Source organism: Copadichromis virginalis, linkage group LG15, assembly GCF_057382275.1.
Source record: "Copadichromis virginalis isolate Kocher_CV1m ecotype Utaka linkage group LG15, C_Virginalis_male_GT1.1, whole genome shotgun sequence".
Taxonomy (NCBI): domain Eukaryota; kingdom Metazoa; phylum Chordata; class Actinopteri; order Cichliformes; family Cichlidae; genus Copadichromis; species Copadichromis virginalis.
In genome coordinates this window covers 38,450,769-38,473,176 of record NC_140632.1, presented here as the reverse complement: position 1 = coordinate 38,473,176, position 22,408 = coordinate 38,450,769, and the positions used below count along the sequence as shown (strand labels likewise).

The following is a 22,408-nucleotide window of genomic DNA, read 5'->3' as shown; positions in this document are numbered from 1 at the left end:
TTGCTAGCTAGAAGAATTAAGTATATTTTGGACGATATTGTAGACGAGACACAGTCTGGTTTTATGACAAACAGGCACATCTCCAATAATATTAGACTCGTCTTGGATATTCTGGACTACTCAGCATTAATATCTGATGACTCATTTATCCTTCTCCTGGACTTCTATAAAGCCTTTGACTCAATTGAGCATGAATTTATATTTCTTACACTTCAGAAATTTGGTTTTGGTGATATCTTCTGCAGAGCTATCAAAACTCTGTATTCCAATGCTAATAGTTCTATTAGAATGAAAAATGGCACCACTTCTCGTTTTAGTCTTAATCGAGGTGATCGCCAAGGTTGCCCGATTAGCCCTTATCTTTTTTTACTTTGCACCCAAATTCTTGCCTCTCATATTTCGAATAGCCCTGTGACGGGTATAAACATAGCAGACAGAGAGATTGTCATCAGTCAATTGGCAGATGATACCACAATTTTTCTTAAAAATGCCAGCCAAGTGCCAATTGCTTTACGTGTAATAGAGGATTTCTCAAAAGGGTCTGGATTGGTCCTAAATTTAAATAAATGTCAATAATTACCTGTCAAAGAGTGTAATGTTCAGAGTATTTGTAATATAACAGTTAAAAATGAAGCAACATATTTAGGTCTGATTATCTGCAAAGATCCAAAAGACAGAATTTTACTAAATTTTCCCCCAATTATTAAAAAATCTCAAACCAAATTAAATCAATGGTTGCAGAGAGATTTAAGTTTAAGAGGAAGGGTATCCGGTTGTTCAGTGATGACGTGACGAATCCTACTTCCGGGTCTAAAGTAGTCTGCGTTTAATATGGCTTTTGTGTTGTTAACATGTTTAATGTTATGTATTTTCTTCTATTTGATCTCAAAAAGCTCCTAAAACAGTCAGTGATCACTGTTGACCTCCCTCGGCTTTTATTACCGCTAATCATTTATTTAAGCTCAGTTTTTAAAACCTTAGGGTGTAACTACAGCCCAGCCCATGCAGCAGTATATGAATGACTAACCTCGTATTGTGGATGGATTATCTCAGTTGTTCTCCTGGCTGAAGTTTGGTCCTTTTACAGCATCCTGCCACGCGATTACATTTGTTCCTGACCACCGAGAACACTCACGGTAACTTTTATCGAGTGGAAAAAAAAGTTAGCTTGTTTATATTATGCTAACGTAGCTGTGTCGCTAGCGGTCACGCAGCACATCATTATATACCAGCTAGCCCAACTTCAGTAACCCTACAAACGTTACTGCTGTTTAGTTTTCTGTCTTCATTTATGCTGGAAGTGATAACAGAGCTGTACGTTTTAATTTGTTTCCAAAACCCCGCAGTCAGGACATGCTATATTGTATTTAGATAGAAGCTAGCGAGCTAACTCCCTGCTAACTTCTAACTCCGTTAAATGTCATAAATTCCGTTTTCATGGATGCCTGGATGTTAAACTCAATTGTTACACCTGGTAGAGCAGAACGCTGATCATTTTATTAAAGATGAAAGACTTTAGACAGTTTTTCAACTCTCAGTAATGCCACAGTGATCGTTTGATATATGGACCTGCAGCGGAGTTTAGACCCAGACACGGCTAGTGACGTCAGACTGAACAACCGGATTGCTCTCAAAAGCAGAAGGTCTGTCTCGACTGACTTATGCAGCAATTTCTCTGCATGTGGACGGCAAAACTTGTAAGGATATTGACCGAATGCTCTTCAACTTCCTTTGGAAAAACCGGACACATTACATCAGAAAGAGTGTATTGATGAATGACTATGAACACGGTGGTCTCAATGTTTTGGATTTTACTATTCGTAAAATTACCATATTCTAAACAATACATTTAAGATTAATTGGGCTAAACATTTTCTTAAAAATCCGGTATCCATTTGGAATTTTATTCCTCACTACATTTTCTCTAAGTTTGGTGGTCTAAGTTTTATCTTAGGTTGTGATTATAATATAGATAAGCTTCCAGAAAAGCTCTCGATGTTTCACAAACAAGTTCTATTAGCTTGGTCCCTTATATATAAACACAACTTTACACCCCATACGTATTCAATTTGGAATAATAGGAACATATTGTATAAAAATAAATCATTTTTTTCTAGGTGGGTTGAGAAATGGATTGTTTTAGTGAATCAGCTGTTTAATCCTAATGGGCAGCTTATGTCCTATTCAGAATTCTTAAACACCTATAAATTTCCAGCCACACCCAAAGAATATGCTATATTATTTGATGCAATACCTACGGGTATTATAATGCTTTTTAAAGGTATTCAACCTTGCATATCATCTGTTTCTCTCCCCAACCCTTTAGATTCACACATAGGAAGAATCTGTCTAACAAACCACAGTAAAAGTAATAAGAATATCCGTGCTTTGTTCCAGACAGAATCTCTAACTATCCCACATGTGGTCTCTTATTGGAATTTCTTTGTCAGTGACATTAACTGGAAAAGAGTATGGACAATTCCTAACAAGTATCTGGTAACGAATAAAGTGAAGGAAGTCTCATTTAAAATATTGCATGAATTTTATCCTGCTAATCATTACATGACGAAGTTCAAAAGGGACATAAATGTGAACTGGATTTTGTGGAAGCCATCCTGAGACTGTGCAGCACCTCTGGATCTGTTCATACGCTAGAACATTTTGGAAAGACTTCAGTAGATTCATTGCTGGACATCTCTATAAAGACTTTACTGTGAAATGGGAAAATGTTGTATTTTGTTTCTTTTGAAGGCAAAAAAAGAAGATGCTTACTTTATAATAAACTTGTTAGTTATCTTAGCTAAATTTTATTTTCACAAATGCAAATACAGTAACAAAAAACCGACGTGACCAACAAACCTAATTTTAAACATTACTGTAATGATGTTTTATGTTACATAAAATTGATTAGTGGATCACTTAACAAAAAGGCTATGAAAACTATTACTATTTGTAGTAATTACAAATTATTTGAATGTTTGTAATTCTTTGTATTACACCCCCTGGCATGTGTTAATTTTGTTCTGATTGTATACATGTTCTGTATACTGTTTCTTAATAAAGTTTAATATTTGAAGAAAAAAAAAGGCTGCAGACCCCAAATCCGGTCATTGGTACTTCCTGGCTTGTGTAGTTACTACTTTTGCGAGTGTTTTGTATTTTGTACGTTTTGTATTTTGCACGTGTTTTGTATTTTGTACGTGTTTTGTATTTTGCATGTGTTTTGTATTTTGTACGTGTTTTGGATTTTGCATGTGTTTTGTATTTTGTATGTGTTTTGGAGTTTTCATGTGTTTTGTATTTTGTACGTGTTTTGGAGTTTGCACGTGTTTTGTATTTTGTACGTGTTTTGTATTTTGCATGTGTTTTGTATTTTGTACGTGTTTTGTATTTTGCATGTGTTTTGTATTTTGTAAGTGTTTTGGAGCTTGCATGTGTTTTGGATTTTGCATGTGTTTTGGATTTTGTAAGTGTTTTGGAGTTTGTACGTGCTTTGTCTCTAGGGGCATGAAACATCTCATCCTAAATGTTAACACTCATGAAGTCCTACTTCCAAACAATAAAAGACAAAAATCTAAGTTGTATTTGTTTGCTAGCACTCTGACATATTAGCCTGCTGTACTCACCATAGCGTTGATCTAACACCTCCTCAATGAAAAGGGAGAGCAGGTGCATCTCGCGACTCAAGTTTGAAGAAGTCATTTTGCAAATCCTTCTTGAAGATTTTCAAACGTTAGCTGTAGTTTGAAAAATCCGAGTTTTCACAGCACTAGTGGGAAAAAGCTCCTGTTTGCGCTCAAACGTGAAACCCGAATTTCACTTTTGCCTCCTGCTTTTATACCTGCACTCAAACACGTCATCATCACCATGACACCCAGTGTCACCGAAAATCAATTTTATTTATTTAAAATAAAGCTCATCTAATTATCATAGTTTTTAAAAAATATATATATATATTTCTCATTTTATTTTACTGTTTTATTCATCCTTTTTAAAAAATATATTGCCAAACTTTGTCGTTTTAATTCTTTAAAAAATCATTAATTCACCAGTTTACAAAAATGAAGATCGATATCTGAAATTTAAATGAATAAATAAATAATTACAATTGATAATGGGTTTTTAGCATTAAAGAATAGTTTTTCAATGCGCTTTAAATGTTATCAGAGCCGATGTTGTGCCAAAAAGTGATCGCAGTCCAAAAAGTGATTTACGGTATTGAAACGTTTGTTTGTGTCATGACATTTGTAAATTCAATTCAATTCAATTCAATTTTATTTATATAGCGCCAAATCACAACAAAAGTCGCCTCAAGGCGCTTCATAGATACAGAGAAAAACCCAACAATCATACGACCCCCTATGAGCAAGCACTTTGGCGACAGTGGGAAGGAAAAACTCCCTTTTAACAGGAAGAAACCTCCGGCAGAACCAGGCTCAGGGAGGGGCGGCCATCTGCTGCGACCGGTTGGGGTGAGAGAAGGAAGACAGGATAAAAGACATGCTGTGGAAGAGAGACAGAGGTTAATAACAGATATGATTCAATGCAGAGAGGTCTATTAATACATAGTGAGTGAGAAAGGTGACTGGAAAGGAAAAACTCAATGCATCATGGGAATCCCCCGGCAGCCTAAGTCTATTGCAGCATAACTAAGGGAGGATTCAGGATCACCTGGTCCAGCCCTAACTATATGCTTTAGCAAAAAGGAAAGTTTTAAGCCTAATCTTGAAAGTAGAGATAGTGTCTGTCTCCCGAATCCAAACTGGAAGCTGGTTCCACAGAAGAGGGGCCTGAAAACTGAAGGCTCTCCCTCCCATTCTACTTTTAAATACTCTAGGAACAACAAGTAGGCCTGCAGAGCGAGAGCGAAGTGCTCTAATAGGGTGATATGGTACTACAAGGTCATTAAGATAAGATGGGGCCTGATTATTTAAGACCTTGTATGTGAGGAGCAGGATTTTGAATTCAATTCTGGATTTAACAGGAAGCCAATGAAGGGAAGCCAAAACAGGAGAAATATGCTCTCTCTTTCTAGTCCCTGTCAGGACTCTTGCTGCAGCATTTTGGATTAGTTGAAGGCTTTTCAGTGAGTTTTTTGGACATCCTGATAATAATGAGTTACAGTAGTCCAGCCTGGAAGTAATAAATGCATGAACTAGTTTTTCAGCGTCACTCTGAGACAGGATATTTCTAATTTTAGAGATGTTGCGCAAATGGAAGAAAGCAGTCTTACATATTTGTTTAATATGTGCGTTGAAGGACATGTCCTGGTCAAAAATGACTCCAAGGTTCCTCACAGTGTTACTGGAGGCCAAGGTAATGCCATCCAGAGTAAGAATCTGGTTAGATACCATATTTCTAAGATTTTCAGGGCCGAGTACAATAACCTCAGTTTTATCTGAATTAAGAAGCAGAAAGTTAGCGGCCATCCAGGTCTTTATGTCTTTAAGACATTCCTGCAGTCTAACTAATTGGTGTGTGCTATCTGGCTTCATGGACAGATAGAGCTGGGTGTCATCGGCATAACAGTGAAAATGTATGCTATGTCTTCTAATGATGCTGCCTAAGGGAAGCATGTATAATGTAAACAGAATTGGTCCTAGCACTGAACCCTGTGGAACTCCATAATTAACCTCAGTGTGTGAAGAGGACTCTCCATTTACATGCACAAATTGGACTCTATTAGATAGATATGATACAAACCACTGCAGCACAGTACCTGTAATACCTACAGCATGTTCTAATCGCTCTAATAGGATATTATGGTCAACAGTATCGAACGCTGCACTGAGGTCTAGCAGGACAAGCACAGAGATGAGTCCACTGTCAGAGGCCATAAGAAGATCATTTGTAACCTTCACTAAAGCTGTTTCTGTGCTGTGCTGAACTCTGAAACCTGACTGAAACTCTTCAAATAAACCATTCCTCTGCAGATGATCTGTTAGCTGTTTGACAACTACTCTTTCAAGGATTTTTGATATGAAAGGAAACAGTTGATGTTTAAGGTGCAGTTCATGTGGAAGCCAGAGGAGGGTGGTGTTGTGCGCACAATACAAAGTGATGGCGAAACCTAAAAGACGGTGTCATGTCTGCTCCCTGAAGCAATCTCATAACAGTTTCAATCTATTTCAAGCCAGTTAGCACATTTCTGTTATGAAGTGCAATCATTTTTTGGCAGTAAACTTAAATCCTTTTATTATGAATATCACATTCTCAGATTTTCAAGAGAGACCAGACCAATAGGGCAGCAGAAATCACAAAAATAGATAAATAACAGTTTTATAAAGATTAAAACAGTAAAAAAAAGACTGGAATGATTATGATGTATAACACAGAATATGTACAATAGCAGAGTTATAAACACACCTAGAACACACGTGATACTTTTATTTCATCTATAACCTCTGTGCAAATTTTGTTGACTGCAAAGTGTTTATGAATATGTTTTTAAAAGCTGGTTATCTGACTGTCAGTTAATAGCAATTAAAAAGAAAGCTGATTTTTATTTAAAAAACCCTGAAAACATCACACCTCTGAAGTAACACATTGTGATTCATGTACAAACAATACACAATTATTGTAGATTCTTCAAAGCCTCCTAAAAGTGGTACTTCTTACACACACACACACACACACACACACACTCAGCTCATTACAAGTGTTTAAAAGTTTGAGTTGTCTGAAAAACTAAACCACCTTCTCCTTCACTCCTCCACCTTGCTGTCCTCTGTGCTCTCTCTCCTCCATCTCCAGGGAACAAATCAGAGTCTGAGCACCAAACCTGTGGACTGTTAATCTGCAGATAAGAAGGAAAACACACAGAATTCTCATGTTTGCCATTTTTCATACCGTATTATTATAGTATATTAGTGTAAAGTGAAGTGTGCATGTTAGTCCCCGTAGGGAAATAGTTCCTCTGCCTTTAACCCATTCACCCAGTGAAGCAGTGGGCAGCCACCAATGCAGTGCCCAGGGAGCAGTGTGTAGGGACGGTACCTTGCTCAGGGGTACCTCAGGGTAGCCGTTCAGTGGAGTCAAACCACCGACCTTCCGATTATGGGGCCACCACTCTACCTACTGAGCTATCCCCGATAGCTTAGTTTACCAGTCCAACAGATTTATTTTCCCAAATGGATCATTACAGCTTTTGCCACACTGGTCCACTTGATTGTCAAAGTGTATTAGCTCTTTATTATTTCTTTCTTTTCTTTACCTTGAAATTATTACAATCAGAACGGACAGGACTGGGGATGGGAAAGAGAAAGATGAAGAAAAGAGAAGTTGGGAAGATGCTCAACAGAAGGAGATGGAAAGCAAAAAGATAGGAGAAGAGAGACACAGAGAGAGAAGACACTAAAAATCTGTTTGATCACCTGCTGGAAAAATAAAAACAAGCAAAAAGAGAAAAACACAGTAGCGAAACCACAGCAAAAACCAACATAAGCACAAGTTATAGTAAATAATAAATATCTCCACATCCCGGAAGGGCCTGATCGAGCCACAGGGGCCATAAACTGACAGTTTATTTATAACTAGAAATAATAAAGCAGTTGACGTGTTTCAGGCTGTGACTTTTAGTATCTGTTGGTACTTCATCACTTTGAATAAGTGTAAGTCAACACCAGGCCGCACTTTCAGTCTTTCCATTAAACAAATGACCAACAATCCATTGTTTTCACCATTAAACAATAAAATATGCTTCTTGACTCCTTGATGCAGGTGCCCACCTACGACCTGGTTTATTAATACTAAGCTAAAGAGGAAAGCAACTCACTGTAGTTCTCACAGCTCAGGACAAGCAGACACCTGATGTTGAGTGACTGAATGGAACTAAAACAAGAATTCATAATTATGTTTGTCTGCCATGAACACGTGATGATAAAACTCTGCATATGCAGTCAGGAGACTGATGACCTGTGAAATGAGCTGTTAGAAATGTGCAGATATGTGTAAACATTGATCAGCATTTAACATCCAGGATGGAGCAAAACTTCTGACCTGCATGTATGAGAACCTTTAATCACATCATCTTTGTAGTGAAATAGCTGATGACTCATTAAACGTTTCCATGTAATTTATCCACAGTGAAAAATATTCACTTTGCTGGATCTGAAAATCACGTGTTCATTTCATTAGACACTAGCAATACCATTAAACTGGACCTTATCATTATCATATAGCACTAAATGTGAGACTGTGTCATATAACAATCATATATATGTAATATGTGTTTGCCTGAATCTTCCAGCACAAACAGAAAGACGAGCTGTTGTCTGAGTATCAACACAAGTACACACCAGAAATCGTTCAGTAAAGACAAATTTAATAAATGAAAGCTGGTGAGAGGGCCTTTGATGTTTCTCTTTGGATCATCCTGTTGTTTGTCTCCCAGTGTCGTTACTGCTCCTCTCCTTTCAAAGACAAACACCAAATAACACCAAATGAGAGTGAATCACTTCAGAAACACTCCTGGTTATTGTGAGCAAACGTCATAACATGATGAATGTATTTACCATTTTACTGAGGGAAAATCTTCTGTGTGGAGTTTCTTCTCATCTTGGCTCTTTTTCCTGACATTTAGAAACAAGAGGCAGAAAAGAAAGAATAAAAGTTAAAACCTCAACAATTTTTTTAATGTTTGGGATGTTTTAGAAACAACCTTAAACACTATTTACTACTTACCACTTTGTTCATTCTTGCTGACGTTCACTCTCCTCATCTTCTCTCTAAAGGACAAATGACAGAAAAGAGGGAATCAATTTAGTAACTTTATCAACCAGGTGAGCAGAATTTTAGATATTTATCAATATTCTGATTAAAAGCAGAGTGAATACTTATCTTTTTACGAGAAAGGGTTCAATCCGTCCTGTCTTAGGTCTTAATGTCACCTTGGCTCCTCTGTTTTCTCTGAAAAACAAAAGACAAATGGGAAGAAAAAAATTAGTAAATGATTTCAGCAACTAGAGGAAGTGTTCACTGAGGAGGAGCTGTCATAATAATATAAAATCAATATATACTTATCTTTTTTTTAATGACAGTTTAGGAGGAGCGAAGCCAGCGTTTACAGAGCACGCTGGCTTCGCTCCTCCCTCCGCTCCTCTCTGAAAGTTAACTGGATAAAGGATAATAACAATTAATAACATCATCAAAACAGACAAACCTGAAAGAATTGCTGATCAGAGCTGTGACAGAGTCACAGATTAGTTGGATGTATACTTATCTTTCACAATGAGAGCGTTTGCATAGACGTCTCTTCAGGTCTTTTTATTGTTTTCTTTCTGGAGAGGAAAGTGATAAGACTGATGAGGAAATACCAAATACAAAGACTGACAAAGGGAACTGAAAAAGTCTAACCAAAACCTATACTGGGGGAAAACTGTAGGAAACAGAACTACTGAGGCAAGGAAACACGAGGGGACGGAGACTAACACTCTGACAAGGGACAAAGGGAGACTGACACAATATTTACACACAGGAGGCTGATTATGGGAACTAAGGACACATAGAAACACAGCTGAACCGAATAAGAAATGAACAACAAGTCGAAACAAACTCTAATGACAGTTCAACCAGTTTCTAAACACAACAAATAACTTTCAGGATGTTTCAACAATGTGTAAAATGAGTTCTTATCTTTTTTTGTGAGAGGGCCTTCAATGTTTCTCTTTGGATCATCCTTCCATCCATTTCTTCTGCTTAACCATTGGAGCCATCCCAGCTGTTATGGGGCCAGAGGCGGGGGTATAACCTGGACAGGTCAGTCTAACACAGAGAAACAGACAACCATTCACACTCACATTCAACCTAACTGCATCTCTCTGGACTGTGGGATGAAGCTGGAGTACCTGGAGGGAACCACAAAGGCGCCAGGACTGTCTTGCTCTCAGATGACGCCCGTTCACGCTGCTCTGAAGACCCTCAGTTGTCTTTGGATCAAATAACACCAAATGAGAGTGAATCACTTCAGAAACACTCCTGGTTATTGTGAGCAAACGTCATAACAAGATGAATATATTCACCATTTTACTGAGGGAAAATCTTCTGTGTGGTGTTTCTTCGCAGCGTGACTCTTTTGCCTGACTTTTAGAAACAAGAGGCAGAAAAGAAAGAATAAAAGTTAAAACCTCGACGATTTTCAAATATTTTAGGACATTCTTTTAGAAACAACCTTAAGCACTATTTACTACTTACCACTTTGTTCAGGCTTGCTGACGTTCGACATGCTTCACTGTATATTATAATCTCAAGCGCTTCCTTGCTTGAGTCGGGCTCCGGATGCTGCTCTCTTCCTCCGCCTTCCTCTTAGCACGCTTTGCCGACATATTTAGAAAACGGCAGAGCACCGAAGTGAGAACTCTGCCGTCCGCGCTGTAGTCTGTTACTCTCCAGCGGTTCTTCATCTCAGTGTCCTCTGTTTGGTAAACAGTGGAGATGACTCTGGTGACGGGGAGGCCGTCGACAGTCAGGGTGCGGACACAGTTCCTCCGATCTGCCTTCAGCACAGCAAGATCTGCTTTCTCTGGAAGAACTGGAGTCAGGAAGCGTGGATGAGAGCTGGAGCCCGCAGGCGGCAGCATCATGCCAGCTGGTGAGTCCGTAGGAGGAGAAGGAGTGGTGTTCTCTCTCTGGCTCTGCCTCACATTGACAAATGGTGTCGTCACCAGGTCCCGGTGGAACCATCCTTTAAAAGGTATGCAAGGAAAGTCCTTGGACCCAGTCACCAGGTTATGGTAAAGAGTGAGGACCAGGTGAGGCATGGAGTTCAGATGCCTCCTGCTCAGTTCACGGTTCCTCAAGTTAGTGACGACCATCTGAGGTGCAGTGACTGGACTCACCAGATCAGCTACGAGAAAGCAAAGCGTGCGTCTACGTTAATCATGTGATCACACAAATTAAAGCCTGGATTTAAATTGTCCAGACATGGCTTTACATCATCATAAGCTCTTCCACACACAAACAGTAAGAAGCGCCCAGCAGAACTCATTGTTTATGAAAGCCTTCACATTTTTCACCTGGTAAAAGTTTTCATGTGTGTAAGGCTGCGTGGATTTTCACTGAGGTTTTAATACGCATTCACATTAAGGAGTAATATCTTCATATTAGTTGAGCATCGATATTTTGAGGATAAAGCAGCTACATTTAGGTGAGAAACCTCCCACCTCCTTATTGCAGGCACACACTGTTTCAATCTCAAACTCATCCTGCGACTCTGTGAACTTTTAAAACTCCAGCTTCTCCAGCTTTACACATTCACAATCTATGAAACTTTCACGTATAACTCAGCGCCAGCGGCCCAAACATGTCAACTCAAACCCTCTACATGCAAAAACGGCCGCGCGCTGACGTCAGCGTCCTCCAACGCCTTAAGTCGTTAGCAATTAAAAAAAAACATGGCGCCATCTTTATAGCGTACTGGCACATGTTAAAATTGATGTTACTCAAGTATGAAACATCTCATCCTAAATGTTAACACTCATGAAGTCCTACTTCCAAACAATAAAAGACAAAAATCTAAGTTGTATTTGTTTGCTAGCACTCTGACATATTAGCCTGCTGTACTCACCATAGCGTTGATCTAACACCTCCTCAATGAAAAGGGAGAGCAGGTGCGTCTCGCGACTCAAGTTTGAAGAAGTCATTTTGCAAATCCTTCTTGAAGATTTTCAAACGTTAGCTGTAGCTTGAAAAATCCGAGTTTTCACAGCACTAGTGGGAAAAAGCTCCTGTTTGCGCTCAAACGTGAAACCCGAATTCCACTTTTTCCTCCTGCTTTTATACCTGCACTCAAACACGTCATCATCACCATGACACCCAGGGTCACCGAAAATCAATTTTATTTATTTAAAATAAAGTTCGTCTAATTATCATAGTTTTTAAAATATATATATATTTCTCATTTTATTTTACTGCTTTATTCATCCTTTTTAAAAAATATATTGCCAAACTTTGTCGTTTTAATTCTTTAAAAAATCATTAATTCACCAGTTTACAAAAATGAAGATCGATATCTGAAATTTAAATGAATAAATAAATAATTACAATTGATAATGGGTTTTTAGCATTAAAGAATAGTTTTTCAATGCGCTTTAAATGTTATCAGAGCCGATGTTGTGCCAAAAAGTGATCGCAGTCCAAAAAGTGATTTACGGTATTGAAACGTTTGTTTGTGTCATGACATTTGTAAACAGTTGATGTTTAAGGTGCAGTTCATGTGGAAGCCAGAGGAGGGTGGTGTTGTGCGCATAATACAAAGTGATGGCGAAACCTAAAAGACGGTGTCATGTCTGCTCCCTGAAGCAATCTCATAACAGTTTCAATCTATTTCAAGCCAGTTAGCACATTTCTGTTATGAAGTGCAATCATTTTTTGGCAGTAAACCTAAATCCTTTTATTATGAATATCACATTCTCAGATTTTCAAGAGAGACCAGACCAATAGGGCAGCAGAAATCACAAAAATAAATAAATAAATAACAGTTTTATAAAGATTAAAACAGTTAAAAAATGACTGGAATGATTATGATGTATAACACAGAATATGTACAATAACAGAGTTATAAACACACCTAGAACACACGTGATACTTTTATTTCATCTATAACCTCTGTGCAAATTTTGTTGACTGCAAAGTGTTTATGAATATGTTTTTAAAAGCTGGTTATCTGACTGTCAGTTAATAGCAATTAAAAAGAAAGCTGATTTTTATTTTAAAAAACCCTGAAAACATCACACCTCTGAAGTAACACATTGTGATTCATGTACAAACAACACACAATTATTGTAGATTCTTCAAAGCCTCCTTATATTCAACACTTGGGTAGGTGGTGTTATACATGCCCTCACAGCACCGGCACATCAATCCTCCTGTTTTCACCTTGTCACCTTCATTAAGCTGCTCTCTTACTACAGAAGGCCCACCGCATGCATGGGGGGGAGGGGGGGGGGGATACCGTGGGCCAGGGCTGTGGCATCTAATGTCTGGTTGTCAGTGTCCTTTGGAAAAGCAAGTGATTGTCCTCAAATCAGATGTCCCAGCAGATTGATCTAGTTTGCCATGCCGGCAAAAGACCAATACACCAAGACAAACAGCCATTTATGCTTTTTACACAGACAGCCCATTTAACCAGGGAACTTGACACAATGTATTTTTTTTTCTATTTAACTAGAAGAATTGTTGTACCACACATTAAAGTTTCAAATCAGTGAAAAAGCAATCGTGCCAAAGAAATGTCATGTGTTTGTTTAAGATGACTGCAATTATGGTATTAACAGAAAACACACATCTCTGTCTCTTTTCTTTTCTGTTTAGTGTTCCACTTACCTTCTAAACTCACCAAGTACTTGCACAATCCTGAGGTTTTTAGAAAAGAACATCTCAGATTAAATAAGGAGGAGATACAGACGTTAAAACTAACCTTTATTACTATGATACAAAACAATATTAATGAAGTTGTTAAAAGTGGTACTTCTTACACACACACACACACACACACACACACACACACTCGGCTCATTACAAGTGTTTAAAAGTTTGAGTTGTCTGAAAAACTAAAGAAAGAAAAACACAAAAATGTTACAATACAAAAGTTGGAACTTTATTAACACACAGAAATACAAACTGATGGGTTGATAAATATCAAGAAGACAGTACATTTCACATAAAGACTGTGCATCATTTTAAGATGAAAAAATGCAATATGGGGTCAGCCAGAGGATTAATAATCAAAACTAAGGGATTCTGATATTAATACTGCACCGCCTCCAATCTCACTATAAGTTACATCTGTTGAACTGACTTCTTGCTAGCATTTCCAATGAAGTCAAGATGAAAAAAATAAAACCTAAAAACAGAGGGTCCAATACATTTAACAGGAATTTGTCAAAAAGAACAACAAAAGTACTGACTGTTAATTTTTTATTTTTGACCCTGTAACTCAGTTATTAGTTTGAAAATAAACGTTTGTATGTCTTCAAAAAATACTGTAAAGCTTTTGACTCTTAGGGAGTCAGGAGCTACATGACAGATGTTATTTTGAATGACTTGGATATTTGCTGTTTACCAACCGTAAGTCTGCACAACAGAAATATTGTTCTGAAACACATTAAAATACACAAGTGAAAGATGATATCTGTAATTAGAGCTGCCACGATTAGTTGAAGAGTCACGATTTTTTTTTTTAAACTTTATTTATCACATTTTAAACATACAGTCAAGTAAAACAGGGATCACATAAAAGATGACATTGTGGTAGTACAATGAGGAACAGAAAGAGTGACAAGGACAGTGAGACAAAAGTGAGTACAAAAAATAAAATAAATTAAGGGGAACATAAATAAACAAAAGTTTGCAAGAGCCAAAATCAAGTTAGCAGTTTCAATCGGATATAGATGTTAACAGTCTTGAGAGCCTTAGTGTTTTTTGATGAGGAGATTGTCCTTATATATTGTGCAAGTTCCATTTTTAATACAAGAAGTTCAGGCTTTCTGCCGAGGACTTTGCTTTTGTGTATATGAAATTTTGCCAAAAATAAAACCAAATTTATAAAGAAGAAAGCATCATTGTCCTTGTCTTTAAAATTATAATAGCCAAAGATAACATCCTTATAGTATAGTTGAAGATTAGGGAGAACAGAGTCAGTAATAAACTTGTGGAAATCCTTCCAGAATTTACACGTAAATTTACATGACCAAAACAGATGAGAAACTGTTTCAGGTTGCTCTTGACAGAAGGTACAATGTACATTTATTTCAGCCATAAATTTGGACAAATATTGTTTGGTAGGGTAAAACTTATGAATCAACTTAAAGGAAATCTCTTTAATTTTGTTTGTTAAGAAAAACCTTTGTGGTCAAGTCCAAACTTTTTTCCATTCAATATCTGTTACAAAATTGGCCCAATAAAATATGGCTGATGGAACAGAGACCATTGCATCCTGAAAGAGAGATCTTATTTTGGTATTTATAGACTTATGAGAGGAAAAGCAAACATTGCCAAGAGAAGAATGTAACACATCCGGGGGAGTGACCTGTAGTGGAGCACTGTGGGAGCATCTGTGTAACATGGACAGACCAGATGGGATGGCATCGAACACTATTGAGAATTCTTTAGGCGTTATCGGTACATCTCCTGAGGAACTCAGAGTAATTATATAAGAGTCCATCTTCTCTATATAACTGACTAACCAAGATTATTCCATTATTAAACCAGTTATTTAAAAAAAAGAGTTTTATTTTTATAAATAATATTGCAGTTATTCCAAATAAAACAGTTTTGTGGAGAGAAATTGTGTTTGTAAATCAGCGCCCATGCCAAAAGAATTTGTTGATGAAAGTGAGAAAGTTTCAGTGGTATTTTTGGAATACTGTAATTGCAGAGCAGTAGGAAGTTAAGGCCGCCTAAATGAGAGAACACATGATGTGAGATAAAGTTCCAGATAGAAGTGGGATTTCTTAAATACTTTTTAATCCAGTTTATTTTAAAGGTGTTGTTAAGAGCACCGAAATCAATAAAATTTATACCTCCTTTATCATATGAATTTAAAGCTACTGATTTACGCAAGTAGTGAGTTTTATTTTTCCATAAAAAATTGTATAATAATTTGTTAATTGACTTACAGGTTGTATTATCAACATGTAGTGACTGGGCAGCATAGGTTAGACGGGAGATACCTTCAGCCTTCGATAGCAGAACTCTACCCTTCAATGACAGGTCTCGCTGTAGCCAATGATTAAAGATTTTTTGGGATTTATCTATAATAGGAATGAAGTTTGTGGAGCATCTGGATTGCTCATTTTTTATTATTTGAATTCCAAGGTATCTTACAGAGTTTCTTACAGGTATTCCATGAATTGAAGTTGCTAAACAACTTTTAACTGGTAAAAGTTCACATTTATGCAGGTTGAGTGAAAGTCCGGAGGCTTTAGAGAATGGCTGTATATTGTTAATGGCCACTGAAACTTGCGAGGCGTCTCTGAGGAAGAGAGCTGTATCGTCTGCCAGCTGACTTATGAGTATTTCTCTGTTAGCAATGACCAGGCCTTTTAAAGAACTGAGTTTAATGTGTGAATTAAGGAGTTGCACAGAAAGAAGGAATAAATATACGGATAGGGGGCAACCCTGCCTCACTCCACGCTTTAGAGAGACTCTTGGGGAAATACCAGTGGCAAGCTTTATGGAGCTGTTACTATTGGAATACAGTGTCCGAACGGCATTACAGAAGGACTGACCAAACCCAAATTTATTTAAAGCAGTAAAAATAAACTCATGCTCTAAGGAGTCGAACGCCTTGTAGAAATCTAAAAAAAGAATAAGACTATCATCCTGTACAAGTTCTGGGTAATCTATTATGTCTAAAATTAATCTTATGTTGTTTGAGATATGACGATTCTGCATGAAACCAGACTGACTCTCATCAATAACTTGATCTAATACAGGTTTCATTCTATTAGCCAGAATTTGTGCCAATATCTTATAATCATTATTCAGTAATGAGATTGGTCGCCAATTGTCTAAGAGCAAAGGATCCTTTCCTGGTTTTGGAATGAGGGTGATCAAACCTTGACATAAAGTGGGAGGGAGTGCACCTCTATCCATACTTTCCTTAAAAACTTCTAAAAGAAACGGGGCTAAACTGTCAGCGAACTGTCAGTTCCAGGTGATTTGTTAATCTTTAGATGTTTTATAGCATCTGCAACCTCAATCAAAGAAATTGATCTGTCGCAAAGCTGACTATCCTCCTCATTCAGCTGAGTAATTTTGTCTAAAGAATTTTAAAAAGTCAGACAACCTTCAGGGCAATAACTAGAAGAATAAAGTTTGCAATAAAAGTTTGAACAATATTTTGCTATGTGCTATTTGCTATGCTCATCTAACCTGTGCTGCAGGTCAACCAGTTCTATCTTATCAGATTCACTGAGGGTGTCTATTGGTTTGGAAGTAAGGCATGTGATCTTTTGTATCACTTGCGTCTCATCAGATCTTCTTTTTTTTGCTAAATCACTGCTATATTTTCTAAAGAATTTTCCAATTTCATATTTCAAAAGTTCCCAGTTACTACAAAATGTATTATTTGTGAGAGCTTTACTCCAATAAAGTTTAATGAATCTCTGAACTTCACAAATCACTTCTTTATGCTCAAGAATGGTACTATTTAACTTCCAGTAAGAGGTTTTAGTGATTAGGGAGGATGACAACGGGATCGATAAGCTAACCATTTTGTGGTCTGAGAGTGGTGTAGGATAAATATCCGTTTTAACTTTTTCTAAATCTTTTGAGATAAGCCAAAAATCGATACGTGAGTGTCTGGTTTGAGTCTTATTACACCATGTATAAGCTATCTGAGACGAATGAGAATCCCTCCAAGAATCGACTAAGTTGAATCTTTGTGCAAACAGTCTTATGAATGAGTTAGAGTCTGAACTTCTAGAAGGCCATCTGTCCAAATAGCTGTTAAACACTGTATTAAAGTCTCCACCAAAAACAATAAAAGAATTGGGATATTTAGATAACCAGCGCAGTAGGCGCTCCTCCAACCTATCAAAATATAGCTTATTCTCCCTCTGACAGTTAAAACCATACACACTGACTAAAATATAGATAGAGTGTGCAGCCTCAACTATTAGAAAAATGTAATGACCATCTTTATCTATGTCAGAATTCAAGATTTGACCATTAAATCTTCCTTTAAGTATGCAGACACCAGCAGCATGCTCTGTACCATGGGACATCCACAGATCATCTCCCCATTGCGATCTCCAAAATGTTTTTTCTTGTTCTGTTGAGTGAGACTCTTGTATAAAACAGAAATCTGAATTGAACTGCTTGCAAAACAAAAAAATAGCCTTACGTTTAACATTGTTTCTTAAACCTCTTGCATTTAAAGAAATAACAGACAGAGAAATAATGATAGTAACAAAAATTAAAAGTGACAAATAAGAAAAAGCTTAAACCAAGTAAATGAAGAACAGTTGAACCTGGTCACTTAAGAGAGTCCTATATAAGATGAGAACTGCAACCCCTGAGTTATGGAACGCCAGGACTGCCATAATGAATTAATTAAATACACCATTAAATAATTAATTAAATGTGGCAATAATTAATTAAAATTGGAATTAATTAATTAAATAAATAGTTATGACACATGTAATTAATTAATTATTGACACATTTAATTAATTATTTATGTATTTCACATTTTAATTAATTATTGACATATTTAATAAATTATTTATGTATTTCACATTTTAATTAATTATTGCCACATTTAATTAATTAATTATTGCCACATTTAATTAATTATTTAATGGTGTATTTAATTAATTCATTATGGCAGTGCTGGCGTTCCATACTGAGTAAGGAAATTGTGAACTTGAATAATACTCGGCAGCTCGTGTGCTGACGAAGACCAGAGGGCGGGCTCACATTACACCGGTTTTAGAATCGCTGCACTGGCTCCCCGTGTGTTTCAGGATCGATTTTAAAGTTCTTTTATTGGTTTTTAAATGTCTTAATGGTCTTGGGCCTTCTTATCTCTCAGATCTGCTTTTACCATACAAACCCTCGCGGACCCTGAGGTCCTCTGGTACTGGCCTTTTGATTGTCCCTAAAGTCAGGACACATACTCACGGAGAGGCAGCTTTTCAGTGGTATGGTCCTCGTCTGTGGAACAGCCTGCCGGAGGAGCTCAGTACGGTGGCTGGGAAGTGCAAAGCGCAACAAATTAAAAAACGGCCACAAATTAAAAATCCACAACAAATTAAAAAACGGCAACAAATTAAAAATCCACAACAAATAAAAAAACGGCAACAAATTAAAAATCCACAACAAATTAAAAAACCGCAACAAATTAAAAAACGGCAACAAATTAAAAAACCACAACAAATTAAAAAAACGCAACAAATTAAAAATCCACAACAAATTAAAAAACCGCAACAAATTAAAAAACCGCAACAAATTAAAAAACCACAACAAATTAAAAAACCACAACAAATTAAAAATCCACAACAAATTAAAAAACCGCAACAAATTAAAAAACCACAACAAATTAAAAATCCACAACAAATTAAAAAACCGCAACAAATTAAAAATCCACAACAAATTAAAAAACCGCAACAAATTAAAAAACCGCAACAAATTAAAAATCCACAACAAATTAAAAATCCACAACAAATTAAAAAACCGCAACAAATTAAAAAACCTCAACAAATTAAAAATCCACAACAAATTAAAAAACCGCAACAAATTAAAAATCCACAACAAATTAAAAAACCGCAACAAATTAAAAATCCACAACAAATTAAAAAACCGCAACAAATTAAAAATCCTTGACGGAAAGGGATTGTCTGAAATACCGGAAGTGGAGAGTGATGTCACGAGAGGGGGCGTGGCCAGGATTTTTGGTTGAGGCGCCATGTTTCTGGGCCGAACAAAGCGCTAGCGAAAGAGGAGCGAAAGTACACGGATAACACCAGCTATGGTTCGTACTTGCTGTGCAGTCGGTTGTAAAGTTAGATCGCACGACCGGCAAGGGAATAAGGTTGAAAATGGTTTATCTTTTCATTCTTTCCCCACCTGGAAGCAACATGAGGCAGCTCATGTATCGGATGTTACCAAAAGAAGGCGTCTAGTCTGGATAGCAGCTGTGAGACCAGCTGATATCCAGTTCTCTTTCTTCTCCAAATATCTGTTGGTGCGCTCCAGACATTTTCATTCCGGTAAGTTATAGATATGTTCATATCACTCTTTATCGGTCTTTTAAGTCTGACATCACTAGCCATGTCTTGGCTCAAACTCCCAAGAGCACCTGCAGGTCCATAAATCACACGATCACTGTGGCATCACTGAGTGTTGAAAAACTATCTAAAGTCTTTCATCTGTAATAAAATGATCAGCGTTCTGCTCTACCATGTGTAACAATTGAGTTTATCATCCAGGCATCCATGAAAACGAAATTAGCAGGAAGTTAGCTCGCTAGATTCCATCTAAATACAATATAGCATGTCCTAACTGAGGGATTTTGGAAACAAAGTCAAACGTACAGCTCTGCTATCACTTCCAACATAAATGAAGACAGAAAACTAAACAGCAGTGACGTTTGTAGGGTACTGAAGTTTGGCTAGCTGGTGTAAAACGATGTGCTACGTGACCGTTAGCGACACAGCTATGTTAGCATAATATAAACACTAACTTTTTCCACTTGATAAAAGTTATCGTGAGGATTCTCGGTGGTCAGGAACAACGGTGCTTCGTGTCCATCCCGTGTAGATGTTAGTGAAACTGTTGGGAAGACAACATGAACATTTTATTTATACTGTATAATCTGCAGATTCTGACAGAAATCTGCATATCCTTTGAAGCACCGCTCCTCTCTAAAATTGCAATAAGGATAATTATTAGGCCATATGTAAATAACAAAATAACTTAAAGCAAAGTCTGAAACAAGTCTTTATATTTAAGGGCCATCAGTCAAACAATACTGTTTGGTCTGGGTCTAAACAGAGCGTGTTGTGTGTGACATCTGCTTTTGCATATGTGGGCCACTTTGAGGGTTCACAAAGGAGCACGTTTGCTGTCACATTTTATTTGTAGTGTGAACAAGCAGACAAAAAAATCGGAATTGAGCATTAAGACCTGCAGTGTGAACGTAGCCATAGTGAGTTCAGTGCATTGATGTGACATTGTCCTGAAGGATTTAGTTATTCTCAGTGGTTAAAGAAATTGCAATTATTTATTTATATTTATTAGAAATAATCCTAATTACATATCTTGCTTCCGTGTTTGTCCTTTGTCACAAAAATACATTTTTTACTATAATACATTGATTAATGACCTGCAGAATCTCCTTATCATATTACGTGTCCATAATTGTCACCTAAAGTCAAACTTTATGCTTTCTCCATAAAGTGATTACATACTTTAAGTTTCATTTTCTGAAGTCAGGTTTCTGAAAGAGAACAGGCAGATTTGGAATATAACATGCAGCGTTCTATAGATGGATACATAAAAAAAATGGAAAATTACATGTATGTGCTAACTTTCTAAACACTTTGTTACATTTATGATAAATGGATTTGAAAGTAGATAAAACACATTTATGTTGGCCTTAGCTCATTAGAGTCTATGTCTTTAAATTAACTAGTAACTTGTATGTTTCAGGTACTGCACTCTCAAAGACTGAATGAACCAGCATTGCAGCCATGGGTCATTGTGAGCATCACAGGGAAGGTTGAAGCCGCCCACTGCACCTGTATGGCCGGAGTCGTGGAGACCTGCAGCCATGTCGCTGTTCTTCTTTTAAAAGTAGAAGCAACAATGCGGATCTGTGGCACAAGGGCTGTTACAGATGAACCTGCATACTGGGTTTTGCTGGGTAATATGACCAAGATACAGCCAGAGGTTGGCCATAAGATAGACTTCTCCTCTTCAGCTGCCCAAAAACGGCTCTGGATCAAAACATAAACAGACCATCCGTATTGAAAGGTATAAGGAGCCGTCCTCAAAAAAGAAAAATCCCACCTGCTACTGTGGAGGAGTTGTCACTGCTATTGGATACTTTGCTGGAGCACAGTAAAGCTGTGGGTTGTGGGAATGACCCATAATGTTTTATATAAGGGTCTAGATTTATGCCTGAAGTGCACTGCCATGTAAATAATTTGCATTTACTGAATATGTACTGACTGAGTACCACTGTTCAAAAGTTCAATAAAGAAACAAACAAATTTTTGCCTCTTTTTTATTATAGAACATCACATCAGTTACAATGTAGAATCCATGTCATTTATAGTTTATAAAAGACAAAATGTTTACACAAAATCATGACAGCATTTACACGATATCACCCACTACTAACACTACTTAATTTACTATCAATTACTTCAATTTATCTTCTGAAAAGTTACTGCTATTTATACAGCACAAGACTTAAGAATATTTAACAGGAGCAAGTTTCATTTTCCCCTGGTTTTACTACCACACTGTTCATCAAAACGGCAGCAAACCTTCACCATCTTATCCAGAAGGGTCACCTCTTCACCCTCACATGGAAGAAGTAATCTGATTGGCATGGTGGTATGTTTGAAGCAGGTCCCTTGTGTAGCGCTGGAACCCAGTCACGATGTTTCATCCATTTCATTGGCTGGTCTGCTGCAATAATGCCAAATAATTAGCAAGTCTATAAATAGCACGTAGTTCTGCAAAATCACTCATTAGGATGTTTTTTTTTTCTAATTTGCTATGACCTCAGAGTGCATCGAAAAGAAAACTAATAGGCTATCTGGTCTTTAAGTGATGGTGTGACAAATCCTGCTTCCAGGCCTGAAGTAGTCTGCGTTTAATATGGGTTTTGTGTTGTTAACATGTTTAATGTTTTGTATTGTCTTCTATTTAATCTCAAAAAACTCCTAAAAACAGTA

General features: G+C 37.1%; 1 protein-coding gene and 2 long non-coding RNA genes across 3 annotated transcripts; 1 reads left to right on the top strand and 2 right to left on the bottom strand.

Annotated features, from left to right (window-relative positions):
- Positions 1–6,198: 6,198 nt before the first annotated feature.
- On the bottom strand, positions 6,199–8,580 carry LOC146692974 (uncharacterized). The gene is made up of 3 exons (XR_014915322.1): positions 8,514–8,580; positions 8,298–8,411; positions 6,199–6,796 (listed from the first exon to the last, which is right to left on the bottom strand). It is a non-coding gene; the product is annotated as an uncharacterized LOC146692974 (long non-coding RNA).
- Positions 8,581–8,685: 105 nt separating this feature from the next.
- Positions 8,686–11,815, bottom strand: LOC146692973 (uncharacterized). Its single transcript, XM_085433275.1, has 5 exons — positions 11,564–11,815; positions 10,192–10,843; positions 10,020–10,080; positions 9,846–9,926; positions 8,686–9,762 (listed from the first exon to the last, which is right to left on the bottom strand). The coding sequence occupies exons 1-2, from the start codon at positions 11,637–11,639 to the stop codon at positions 10,236–10,238; spliced, it is 684 nt and encodes a 227-aa protein (XP_085289401.1). The 5' UTR covers positions 11,640–11,815; the 3' UTR covers positions 8,686–9,762; positions 9,846–9,926; positions 10,020–10,080; positions 10,192–10,235.
- A 7,389-nt stretch (positions 11,816–19,204) lies between these two features.
- On the top strand, positions 19,205–21,420 carry LOC146692972 (uncharacterized). The gene is made up of 2 exons (XR_014915321.1): positions 19,205–19,711; positions 21,153–21,420. It is a non-coding gene; the product is annotated as an uncharacterized LOC146692972 (long non-coding RNA).
- The last annotated feature ends 988 nt before the right edge of the window (positions 21,421–22,408 follow it).